This window comes from Thamnophis sirtalis, unplaced genomic scaffold (genome assembly GCF_051295495.1).
Source record: "Thamnophis sirtalis isolate CommonGarterSnake01/CBP01778 unplaced genomic scaffold, rThaSir2_p1.2 scaffold_14, whole genome shotgun sequence".
NCBI lineage: Eukaryota > Metazoa > Chordata > Lepidosauria > Squamata > Natricidae > Thamnophis > Thamnophis sirtalis.
The window spans coordinates 21283921-21296480 of NW_028261394.1; the positions used below are offsets into that span (position 1 = coordinate 21283921).

The 12560-nt window shown below is 54.9% G+C and overlaps 1 protein-coding gene across 1 annotated transcript; it reads right to left on the minus strand.

The window, feature by feature from the left end:
* Positions 1-338: 338 nt before the first annotated feature.
* SCNN1G (sodium channel epithelial 1 subunit gamma) lies at positions 339-9410 on the minus strand. The gene is given in 17 exon segments (XM_014071955.2): positions 339-1375; positions 1676-1751; positions 1866-1927; positions 2340-2397; positions 2664-2742; positions 3165-3282; positions 3637-3735; positions 3998-4161; positions 6747-6850; positions 7316-7509; positions 7768-7797; positions 7800-8015; positions 8017-8074; positions 8194-8233; positions 8236-8299; positions 8301-8531; positions 9309-9410. Coding segments are annotated over 16 exon segments (1956 nt in total). The 5' UTR covers positions 8511-8531; positions 9309-9410; the 3' UTR covers positions 339-991.
* Between the last annotated feature and the right edge of the window lie 3150 nt (positions 9411-12560).

The window sequence follows — 12560 nt, forward strand, 5'->3', positions numbered from 1 at the left end:
CATGAGGGGCTCCTGTGGTCCAGTAAAGCAGCTGACCAGGGAACTGCTGTGGCCAGGGGGCAGTCTTCCCTCTTGCCTGGCCCCTCCCCTCCTAGCCTGGGCATTGCTGCTTGTCTCCATGGCCATAAAGGGGACCCAAAGAAACACACACACCCCCATTGCTCTGCAGAAGGAGAGGGCCTTTGGAGTGAGGTGCTCATTTCCCTCCCCCTTTGGGAAGGCTGAACACTACAGCAGCTCTGACAGAAGGGAAGGCCCTGCTGGATCAGGAGGGGCTGGTGAAATCCTCCCCCCTCCCTCCAATTCCCTGTAGGAAGATCAGAGAGCCACACCCACTGCTCTGTCAAGGACAATTTTATTAGCCTGCAGCCTCAGCTGCCCACCTCTGCAGGGGCTGCTGTTGAGGCACTTGAGGGGTGTCAGCTGCACAGGGACCGGCCCCTCACACCCCTCTGGCTTGCGCTCCACATCTTTCCGACAGTCGCAGGGCTTGGGGGCTGCTTGGGGGCTGCTGCGGGGGGGGGGGGGGCAGGAGAGTCTCCTTCTGACTGCACCCGGTCAGGGCAGATTTCCAGGACCAGTCAAAATATAGCTAGTCAGGCAGAGGCCTTAAGATCAGCAACTGGCCTCCCCCCTCCCCACAGCCTATGGGCCAGCCTTAGATACTCACACCTTGGCTGCTCCCCAGGGCTCTCCTGGAACACCCCCCCCAGGATGGGGCAGTGTGGTCACCAGTGGGGCTGCCCAACTGAGAGAGAAGGCAGCTCCTGTCCAGAGTTCAAGGCCACGGAATGGGTGCCACTTTGCCTGAGTGTCCTGTCTGCCATCCTCACACGTGGTAACAGCAGCCCCTCCCCCCCAGGGCAAAGATGAAGGGGGAGGATGCACCTGATCGAGCCTCATGCACAGGGAATTGCTGTGTTGCTGGCGTGTGGCTTCAAGCCTCCAGTGGCACCCCAAGTCCCGGGACTTTCCATGGAGACCGCTGGCCTCACTGGGCCCTGACCTCCAGGGTGTCCTCCAGCTGCTCGGAAAAGGGGCTGATGTGCTGCAGAGTGTTGTAGTTGGGCGGGGGCGTTTGGGGTGGGGAGAGCCGCATGGCCGTGTTGAAGGTGGGGGGGTCATCGTCATCCTGGCTGCAGGCGGCGTTGTGATACCCTTCCTCTGGGCCGGTTGGGGGCCCCCCATCGGCCTCTTCTTGGTCCTGCGTGCTTGAGTGGCCCCTCCACCACCGCTTGGCCTTCTGCCACTGGTGGCGCAGGACAATGCAGAAGGCGTCCAGGAAGAAGACCTCCACAATCTCAATGACACAGACCACCGAGCAGCTCATCCACAGCCCCAGCTGGCCCCCAAAGTTGGACAGGAGCAGGACAATCTGGGGGAGGGAGGCGAGGGTGACTCCTGTGCTCACAAGAGGCTGAGCGCCAAGATCCTGCCTGAGAAGGGCGGACAGACGTTCCCCTCAGCCAGGTGATGCCGGTGGTCCCAGGGCCGCAGCCGGGAGACGCCTGTTGCTTGGAGGGCAGGGAGAGCAGATGGATGGGATGCCCTGCCCTGCCTCTCTCAAGAAGGGCCAGCCGGGAGGGGTGGGTTCTGGCCATCCAGCCAGCAAGGGACCCAGATTCTGGGGGGAATCGGGTCCCACAAAGCCCCTAAGTCAAAAGGGGAAACTCACATTGTTGGCTGGGTTTTCGGTGATGAACCTCTCATTCAGATCTTTGTAGAACACCACTAGATTCGCCAGGTCTGTCCTGGGAGGGAGGGAGGGAGGGAGGGAGGGAAGAAGTGAGGGCTGGGGAGCAGGAAGAGGGACAGGAATGAGAGCCAACGGGTTCTGACCGTTAGAGAGGCAGCAGGAAACTTACTTGTTTAACATCTTGGGGCCATTTAGGCCTTTGTCCCAAGAGAGAACGCGGAGGATCCATTCCTTCCAAGGAGGAGGAAGAGAGAGAAGGAAGGTTAGCGGGGGGGGGGGGGTGTTTGCATGGTTCTCCCACCCCCACACTTGGCTGCTCTCAAGACCCCCTCAACCCTCCCAGCGAGAGGCGGTGCCTGGGTTGGCCTCCTCAGAATGGCCACTCCCAGCCTGGGTGGGCAATGGAGCGGAATGTCCCAGCGGCCCCAACCCGATTCCTACTGGTTGCTTCCCCTCTGAAGAAGGAAGCCAGAGGTTGGCATGATGGTGCCCTCTGTGCTTCTGGCACAACCTCCTCTTTCCCCGCACCCACTTGGCCTGGTTAGAAGCCAACTGGGCTGGGGGTGCCAAATGCCTCTTGAACTGCCGCTGAGTGTGGAAGGGTGGTGCCCGGTGGGCATCCCTTGGCCAAGCAGGAACTTGCCTCGGACACGCTGGATGGCCACTGGGCCAGACTGGTGGTGAGAGTCCACTCTTTCAATCTGTGGAGAGAGGAAGCGGCTGAGGAGCTGGGAGTGAGGGGGCTCCAGATGCAGGGCAATGCGTCCCAGCCCCCTCCCCAGTTTTTACACACTCCCTGCTGAGCTCATCCACCCAGTTCAGTGCTTAAAAGCCCAGGGGTTTAAGGGTTCTGAGCAGTGCTAGAAGTGACAGGATGGGGAACTTTTAGTGCTGGAACAGGCCCTGGGTGGACATAACCCTGGGGGCTCCCCTGGACCTGAATGGGGGGCTTCCAGCAAGGACTTACTTGCAAGCTTCTCTGCAGATTTGCTGGCAGCCCAGCTGCTCTTTCACAAACTGTTCATGTAGCTTATAGTAACAGTACACTGTAGGGGAAAAGGAAGGAGCGGGATGGAGGGGGGAGAGAGGGAGGGAGCCAAAGTTTCTATTAGGCCCTGGAGGAGAAGGCCTCTTGGGGGGAGCCTGAGAAAAGGCAGGAAGAGACTCGCCTCAGAGAGGGCGGGGATATCTCAGAGCCTTCTTTTCAAAGCTTGGGCAGGGAAGGAGAAGCGGAGGTGGGCAGACCAGAGGCAGCCGCAGGAAATGGGAAGAGCCTGGCTGCCATTTTCAATGGACCTTAAAGGAGACCCTAAAGCAGACTTTGGCCCCTCAGCTGCTTTAAGAAACGGGGGCTTCAGCTGAGGAATTCCGGAAGTTGAAGTCCAGGTGCCTTAAAGTGGCCGAGGTTGAGAATTCTGCTCAAGAGCAGATGCCCACAGTCCGCCTCTAACCTCCTGGGGAGACTTACTCCAATTGGGGTATTTTTTATAGTTGCAGAATTCGGCTCCAGCAGGCAGGGGCTGAGCGTACTGAGCACATCCACAGGTTTTCACCATCGAATTCTGGAAGCAGGAATGCAGGCAGATCTGCATGAGGGCAGGGGTGGGTGGGTGGGAGAGGAGAAATCAAGCACTGGTGAAATCTGGGGAGATGTGCACCATGGTCTTCTTCCTCGTAATCCCTAGCAGCTGGGGGAGGGAGGGCCCACAGGGGCTCAAGGCACAGCCTGCTCTGCTGCATGGATGCTCAATGGGCCTTGGAGCCGCTGAAGCGGCTCACAGTTGTGGCTGGGCTGATGCCCAAGGAAGGCAGCCTCAATTTGCTGAACAGCTGGGAAGGGATGGTCCAGGCCCTTGCTGGATGGGGCTAGCTCTGAAGGGTCCCATTCCAAGGGCAGCTGCAGGGAAGGCCACAGCCAGAGGCCATCAAGAGGGACTCACCTGCAGTGAGTAGCTTTTGTTGTAGAGGTTTTGCACAGGAACATCCGCTCCGTCCTCCGTGCAGTTGCTGTATGGCCGGCTGAGACGGTGGGATGTGGTCTGCAGCGGGACAAAGGGGAGCTCTGTTGGGAAGATGCCTGGGGGAACCTGAGGGGGATCTTGGGACCACCAGGGGACCACCCTTCTGCCAAGTGCTCCACTGCTGCAAGGGAGCCTCTTTCTGCCCTGCCCAGGAGACGCAGCTTTGAGCAGAGCAGGGCAGGGCAAGGAAGGGGCGAAAGCCCCGTTTCCCAAAGAGCCTCCCAACTGAGGGAGCATGTCTTGCTTCCTGGGCCAGAGACCCCGAGTCGGTGTCACTCACAAAGTGCATCCCGATGGAGGTGGCCGTGGCCGTCTCTATCTCGGTGCCGATGTCCTCAATGAAGGGGTATTCGTCCTGGTCATGGATCACAATCTTGGCTCCCGTGGAGGTCACCAGGAAGGGGTTGTAGTCGGCTTCTTCTATGTACAGGATCACCTGCAGCCCTGGGCAGAGAAGCAGGAGCAACCTGAGGCCCTGCAGGTAGAATGAGCAGGACCAAAGGGGGAAGGCAGGTTGGGAACAGGCTTCTAGGCAATATCAGTCTTCTGGGTAAATGTGTGCTGGGAGTCCCCCCACCGCTTTCTGTTCAATCTGATTCTCAGGGGCTGCCTGGACAAGTCCCTGCAGTTTTCTTGGCCAGGTTTTTCAGAAGTGATTTCCTCCTACTTGGGGCTGGCCCAAAATGACCCAGATGCAGAAAGGCAGGGGAAGAATTCCTGACTCCCAGTTTCTAGCCTGGTGCCTTTCTATGCAGCTTTCGCACCAAACTGGCTCTCGTGCTGCAAATAGCTCCTCTAGAAGGGGTGGGGTGGGTAGCAACAAACCTTTTCCAGAGAAAGGGACACTGGCTTTATCTCAAAACAAGACAAGGCCACAATGTGTGTCTCCTGATTGGAAACAATATTCTGCCACATGCTGAGAGGAATTCCTAAGCGAGAGCCCAGGAAAGGAGCAGTTCAGCCTTGATACTCAATGACTGTTTCCCCCCTCCAAGTATCCACAGCTTTTCCTCCCACCAATAGTTCAGTTGGGCTTCCCTGAACAAGCCCTTCCACTGACAGGAGATCAGGGAAGAACTTCTGCTCCGCCATTCTGCGTAAAGAATTGGATCGCAGGTTGAAAAGGAGGCCTTTGTCTCCAACAACAAAAAGGAGTAGGAGGTCACAGAAACATGGCTAACGCATAGCAAAGATGTTGCTGTTTATTTTAATTCACATATTTACATGGGATCTACTAAATCAGGGATTGGCAACCTTAAATAGTCAAAGAGCCATTTGGATCCATTTCCCACAGAAAAAAAAAGCCACCGGGAGCCACAAAACCTACCAGGGGTTGAAAAGCTCCATAAATCATGTGCCAGTGGGTGTTGCATCTTGGAAGTTGTGACACATATTTTGAGTGACAGGGAGCCGCAGCAGAGGGATGAAAGAGCCACATGTGGCTCCAGAGCTGTGGGTTGCCAACCCCTGTAGTAAATCAACTCTGAAATCTTAAGACATCATTCAAGGTTTTGTACTTCCAGTCCCCACTTATTGATTTGGGGGCCAGGCTAGTGAACCCATTGATTGATTGATTGAATTTATATTGCCGCCTATTAGCTCATGGCAACGCAAGGCAGTTTACAGAACTCTGCAGAAGACCCTGGACTTTGTTTGCCAATGCTAAAAAGAAGAGATGAGGAGTGGGAGGAGGAGTCGAAGGACTTAAGACTGGAAACCTGAATGTCAGTTCCTGAAGAAAAGGACCAGCGGAAGAAGCAGAAAGAGCTCCTGGCACAAAAGCCCATCAGAACTGCTGGATGCTGGGCACCCGGGCATCCAAGACTGGAGAGGCGCCTGGAAGTTTCATAAACTAAATGGAGCATCTGCACAGGGCCTCAGATGGCTCAGAGTTGGAACTGGATGCAGCTTAGAATGAAAGACGCCAGATGAAAAATAGGTCAGGTAACTGCAGGAGGCGGCAGCAGAGCAGGATGTGGGCGTAAAGGACCAGAAATCCCAAGAAGCCTCAAGGGCCACTCCGAGACAGCAACCGAGGTGATCCTGGACACAAGCCTCTCTTTCTCAGCATCCTCCTTCAGAAGAAGGGCTGTTAAAGGGGCTTGTATGCACAACAAGTTCTAGGCATCAAGAATCAGGGATTAGTTAGCTGTGGTTGTGATAATGGTGAGGAGAGATACATGATTAACACGGCTAAGAACCAGGCTGCCAAGATGGTCATCAGCCAGGCAGATGAGGGTCCCCAGGAGGCCTTGAGTGGATGCGGCCTTGGCCAGCTGGGCAACCCATTCGAGGAGATGACAGCTGGATGTGGAAAGGATAGCCGAACAAGAGCAGTCCCAGTCCTGATGTTCCAAAGCCTCTGGAGGAGGAGGAGAGATTTGGGTCTTCTGCTAGGATGGCTGGTGTCCAGCAATAAATAGGCCACAGTTGCTCTAAAGGCTAAACTTTGCTTGGCGAAACATCAGGGGTGGGTAGAGTGTCAACCAGTGATGGCTCCAAGAGGGACCCAAGTGGTCCTGTTACCAGAGGGGCTACCCAACCTCTTGCTTCCGAGAAGCTGATCATCCCTTCTCCTGGGGAAGTTCCTCTCTGCTTATTCTGAGCAAATTCAGCTCTCCGTTGCCCCAGGGAGGCTGGGGGTGGGGGTTTGGAGCCTTCCACTTGCGGTGTCTTCTTTGGCAGGAGGCTGGGAAGCAGGAACCCAATGGTTTCCTGACCTGTCCTGCCAGAGAGGTTGGCTTTACAGGGCAGGGGAGGCCCCATTGCAAAAGCAGAGCCTCAACTGCTCCTGAAAAGGCCAGGTGAAAAGAAACAGTAGGCGGAGCCTTGAAGTTCCCAGAAGGCCACTCCAGGCTGAAAGTCGGAGGGGCCACCAGAAGGACAGAAGCCAGCAGGACACAAGCCACACCGAAATGAAACCACAGATAAGCAAGTCAGAAAAGAGGCCGGTGGCTGGCAAAGAGCCCAGCTTCCTCTTTTCTCCTTTGCCCCAGCACCAACTTCTCCGCAGCCCCTGCAACTCTCACCGTTCTCGCTGCCTCCTGTGGACGTGGTCAGGATCTTCCCCTCTTTCCCACTGTTGAAGGTGTAGCAATTCCCGTGGAGAGGATGGTGGAAGGAAGTGAAATTCCTGAGAGGTGCCGTATAGGAAACATTTTATTAAGAATATTATGCACACAAAAGTTCCCCAAACAGGTGTGAGAAACGTCGTGTTTCTACTGCCTGCTGAAGGGAGAAGAACAGGAATTCAGCTTTATGACTGGTTGCTCTTCTTCTTCCTTATTTTCCAAACGGAAAATAAGGCTGAGGCTGAAAGGCAGAGACCTTAATGGAGTCAGGGACAAACAGGGGCCAAATCTGGCAGGAGTTTTTCTGCCACTTAGTTGATGGACTGAATCTGGTGCCTGCTCAGTGCAGATCCTGAAACCGAGTTCAGTCTGCAGGCTAAACTGGAAGTGCCAATGTAGCCCTCGTGTGAGTTGGCTCTTTCTTCCCTCTGAGCTGGTCAGAGACCGGCATGCCCTCCCCCTCTCTCTTGGGTGCACCAGGAACTGGCCCAGTGCTTGCTCTTGCCTTCCCTTTGCCCAGAGCCGACCTGGCATCACAGGAGTCCCCGTCAAACAAGCAGCTCAGCATCAGCTCCTCTGCTGAGTAGCTCATCCTCTCCTTCTCCTCCGCATCGATCTGAGCCATGATGTTCATGTAGTGCAGCTTGTACCACTCCTGGATGGCATTGACACCTGAGCTGAAGGTATACACGGTGCAGTCGCTCTTGTTGCTGGTGTCACACTGCAAGAAATGCAACAGGCTGGGGAAGGAAGGAAGGCTGGATCGCCCCACTTGGGAAAACTTTTCAAAGCTGAGCTGTGGGCATCATCACTTTGGCATGGGAGGCCCCCCTCCCTCTCCCTCTCGGCCCTCTGTGGGAGCATGGCTCATGCCAGAACCAAGAGGTGGGCCTCCCCCTTGCCACAAGCCACGCCGCTAATTCCAATCCCAGAAAGGTAGCCCTGGAAAGACCCCAGCTTTCCCGGAATAAGCACCCACCAGCTGGAAGCCCACAACATCCCGGGGCTCCTAACGTTGACTATGCTGGAGCTGCCTGAGATGATTCTGGCATTCATCCGCCGCTTGTATCCAGCGGAGACATTGACGGTGAGCTTGGCGTCAAGGCTGCCCAATTTCATCAGGGGAAGAAACTCCCTGAGAAACTTGCTGCTCTTGGAGTGCTGCCTGCCCGCCTCACGGCGTTCCCGGGGCTTGCTTCCTGCTCCCGAGAAGTTATACAAGGACTCCCAGGACCGACATGGTCTCCTTGTCCAGTTCTGCGAGGTGCTCTTTTATGGCACTGTACCTGCACAAAAGAAGGAGCGGAGGAAAGGTTCGCTGGCAGGCAGGAGCCTCCCCCTGGCCCCCTCCCCTGCCATCTTCTCTGTCCCCTGCTGCAGATCCCTGCCAACCGTCAGCACCTACTTGTAAGGGTTGATGTTGCAGATGGTCACGGCTGGAAGCGCAGCTTCTGGAACTGCACGGTGACAGAGACAGAGGCTGTGTAGTAGTTGATGACCAACTGGGCGCAGGTACCACAGGATCAGCCCCACTGCCGACAAGGTCAGGATGATCCAGAGGACACGGCGTAGACGTCCCCGGGAGACCACGATGCGCCGGCAGCCATGGGTGTTGGTGTTCATGCAGTACCAGTGCATCAGTTCCTTCAGGGTGGGGGCCTGGGGGCCCGTCACGGGCAATGTCTTCTTGAGCTTGGCCTTGATCTTCTCCGCAGGAGCCATGGTGCCTGGGGGGTCCCTGTCCTGAGGGGGAGAAAGGGAGGGAAGATTATCTGGAGGAGACTCTCCCTCTGATCGGTCTGTGGGTCCGACTTCCGTCCCTCGCGGGTCCTCTTCGGAACTTCCCCAGCGGCTTCAGGAGAGGGGAGGTCCAGGGTCAGGGAGACCCCTCCTGCTGCTACTTGGAGGCTCAGCCCCACCTGCCCCAAAGACTCAGCGCAGGCTTGGGGGGGGGGGAAGGAACGGGCGCGGGGGAGGAAGGGCCGGGAGAGATTCGGCCTTCGGACGCCGTCCTCGGAGCCAGGCGGGAGCTCCATCGCGCTGCTCTCCCGGCCTGCCGTCAAGGATCGGCCAGCTAAGGGAGCGGGGCGCCGAGCCAGAGCGACGCTGGTGCGGGCGTCTCCTCCGGCGAGCGGCCGCGCTCTGGCCCGGAAAAAGGTTGCGCTCCCGCCGCCCAGGACTGCGCAGCTGAAGGCGCCCCGAGGGAGTCAGTTGCCGGCTTCTTCCGACGGGGTAGCTGGGGCCGCAGAGTAGGCAGGAGAAGCGGCGGCGGCAACGGAGGATTTGCCGAAGCCCCAGCTCAGCCCGCCACATTGCCCCAAGCAGGAGGGGGCGGGCGGCAGTGGCCGTTCCCTGTCCCGCGGCCGAGCCCGCTCTGAGACGGGCAGTGTCGGAGCCCCGGCGGGCTGTCGAGGAAGGAGCCCAAGGCGAACGGCCGGGACGAGCCTCTCCCCCCACCCGGCATGACCCCCGCGCGTCGAGGGCGACTGGGGGGGGGGAGACGGCGGCCCCGCGTCTCACCTGCCAGACGCCGTGCCCGAACCGCCGGAGTTCTCCGCTCTGTGCCCGCCGCCGCGCCCCGCCTCTCCCGACTCCAGCGGCACCCCCGCCCTGCCAAGCGACTGCCCCACCGGCCAGGCTGCCTGCCGGGCACCGACGGTCCTGAGGCGGCCCCTGTTGGCGGCGGGTGGCGCGGCAGCCGGTCCCTCTCGCCCTGCGCTGGCCCGGCGCCCGAGCTGTGCCCGGCGAGGCTTTGGGGCGCCGGGAGAGGCGTATTGGATTGGAGTTGTGTCCCTGCCGAGCCCGGGAGACGAAGGGACGGCAGGACAGCTTGGGAGACTAGGCTGAGAAGCCCAAGATGATCTCCAGGTGAAGGGGACTTCGGAAGCCCCGCGGGGACTCTGGCAAGCCCAGTTGAGTGGAGCCCCGGGAAGCTGCCAGGAAAGCTGGCTGGGATGGACGGAAGAGAGTGGGATTTTCCGTCTGAAGAAGGAACTTGGGATCTGGGGAGACATGATCTCTGTGTCCAGGTGCACAAGGGGAAGCTGGCCAAGAGCCCCTTTCCAGGCCATATTAATGCACATAAATTGCAGAGGCCTAACTTTCATCTAAACATAAAAGTTCTTGAAGGTGAGGTCTGGATGACAAAGTCTACCTGTGGAGGTTATGGGTTTTCCATCCCTAGAGGATTTTAAGATGCCGGGCAGCTGCCTTTCCTGGATGGCTTTCCTGCCCATGACAGAGGCTTGGACTGAAAGACCGATAGGCTCCCTTCCGACACCACAATTCGGTGCTTCTGCAAAACCAGCCCAGGGTGGTCTTTTGGCACTCCTCTTAAACAGACAAGGCTTTCGGGGAATACAGTATGTGGACTTAATTGCCATCCTTCAGTCTGCAGGTGTCCAAGAACCAAATCAGTTTTCCTGCTATCAAAAGGAGCCCAATTTTATGCACCAAACCAAGCAAACTCTGCCTTTGGGCCTGTTCCAGTTTATTCAGAGACTCCTAACAGCAGAGGGTGCCACTTAGAAATGAGGGCTCTGTGCTTGCTTCCTTCCAGCCAATCCCCTGCCTGTGTTGGAGGTTGAAATGTGTATTTTGTGGAGATCAAGAGTGCCAAGGAAAGGAAGGATGTTTCTCCAGGATTGCCCTAGGGTGAAGCTCTGTCCTTTTTTCCACAATGATGTCCTGTGCCAGACCACAGACCACGTGGTCAAGAGATCTGACTACTCAACCCCCTACAGTACAACCAACACAAGCTATGAAAAGAATAATACTGCCGTACATCAAAAATATCTCAACCATCCCAGCACAACATCACACAGTGTCACTGTAGCATACAAGCCTACTGAAGCCCTTCAAAACATCTTAAATAAACCAAACGACACCATGAAGAAGAAACAGTAGTCATCTACAACATGCAGTGTAAAGACTGTAACAGCCACTATTAGCAGAAGAGTAGCAGAGCACATCTATGAACATTACGTTGCAATCAGGACACTGAATTTCATCACACATGGGCAGATTAAACTAGTTTTTACAGGGAAACTGTGAGCATTCTAGACTAAGCTCAGTCCAAAATGCTAGGGAATTCCTGGAAGGTTCATACTCAGATAAGTCAGCCATTAAAAGGCACCCAGATATAAACAATATTTACAGACCATTCAAGAGGCAATAAAAAAAACCTGAAAAAGGAAATTAAAAGACCAGAATATATCCTCTCCAGCAGCTAACACCCAGATAAGCAGGGATTAACACCAGAGAAACAATTGAACAATAAACAACAGCCTAATCAAGGAATTACAAGGAGAAAGCCACACCCACACCAACACTGGCAAGCTAAACAGAAAACAACCCGCACTCCTTTCTAGTACTGAAGATGTTACCTAATCAGGTAATGAAATGTCTGCAAGAAAACATCCCTGCTCAGGGAGCACCAAAGACTCCACAAAGAAGCCTTCCTTCCTTAGAGGGAACACTGTTCAAAAAGTTAAATCAAGCTTGAAACACCGTTAAGGGTGTTTCTCACAGCCCAGGGAAAAACGCTTTGTTTTGCATTGGCATATATGAATTAATTAATTAATTAAAATGTATATGGATGCCTAACTCACTCTCAGTGACTTTGGGCAGCTTACGAAGATATAAAAAGCAATAAAAATTGATAACCCCCCTCTCCCGTAACAACAACCAGTCACAGAAGCCCCTGGATGGGCTCCATCCCACTCTCGGTTCCCAGGCTTGTTGGCAAAACGAGGTTTTCAAGGCCTGTCACTTCCTTAATAAGCATTGCACTACTTAATACAAAGTGAATTATACTGTAGTATCTTGATATTCAAACATTCTTGTTAGACACTAGTACTGTAATGCATTGTGTGCGACTCATGTTATGCACAAGTGATGAAATCCTTCAAATTCTAGACAGGGATGTTCTGTCCCAATTACCCATTGTGCACTTCAGGGGTCTTCCCTTGCTACTAACATGGATTACCCCATTTATAACAATGGTGGCCTTCCTCCCTACATCCACTGAAACCTTAAAATCCTTGTGTGCTTAGCCAAGGCAAGGACCGCCTGATCCACGGGGCTCAAGAGTTCCCTGCGGGGACCCGCCATCCCAGCAGGTACAATGGTTGGGCATCAGCAGTGTGTGGGGAGAGTCCTGAGAATGAAGCTGCTGGAGAATGCAAATGGCAGAAGGCTTCAAGCAGAAGAGAAACAAGAACAACATGAGGGGAAGGGCAGGTGTGACTCATAAATCCAGAAAATGGGAGAGCAACGCTGGAGACGGGAGGAGCTCAAGATAGAAGGTGCAAGAAACTGCATCTGTTTGGCAGAGGGAGACGCCATGTGGACTATCTGAGGACTGATCCGATTGCTGAGACAGATTCAAAGAGGTTGTTTTCAAGTGGGATCGAATTTCTTCAGAGAAAGATTTAAAACAAATTAAAGAAAGTCAATATTTGGTACCCGGTTACTTCAGCCTCCATGGAAGTGGGCAGAGCACGACAAATTTAACTGGATCTTGTCCAGAAGAGCCTAGAGAGTCACTTATATGAAATGGTATAGGTTCTCCTGCTTGAACAGGGGACTGGACTAGAAGACCTCCAAGGTCCCTTTCAGATTCTATTCTATTCACTTTAGAATCATAAAAACATAGAATTGGGAATGAGAGAGATCAATAAGCGTCACCTGAGGTATCGATAAAAAAAATTCCTTCTCTGAATTTGAAATGCTTTAGCAGTTCCTAGGCTGTATGCAACATCTGCATTTAAA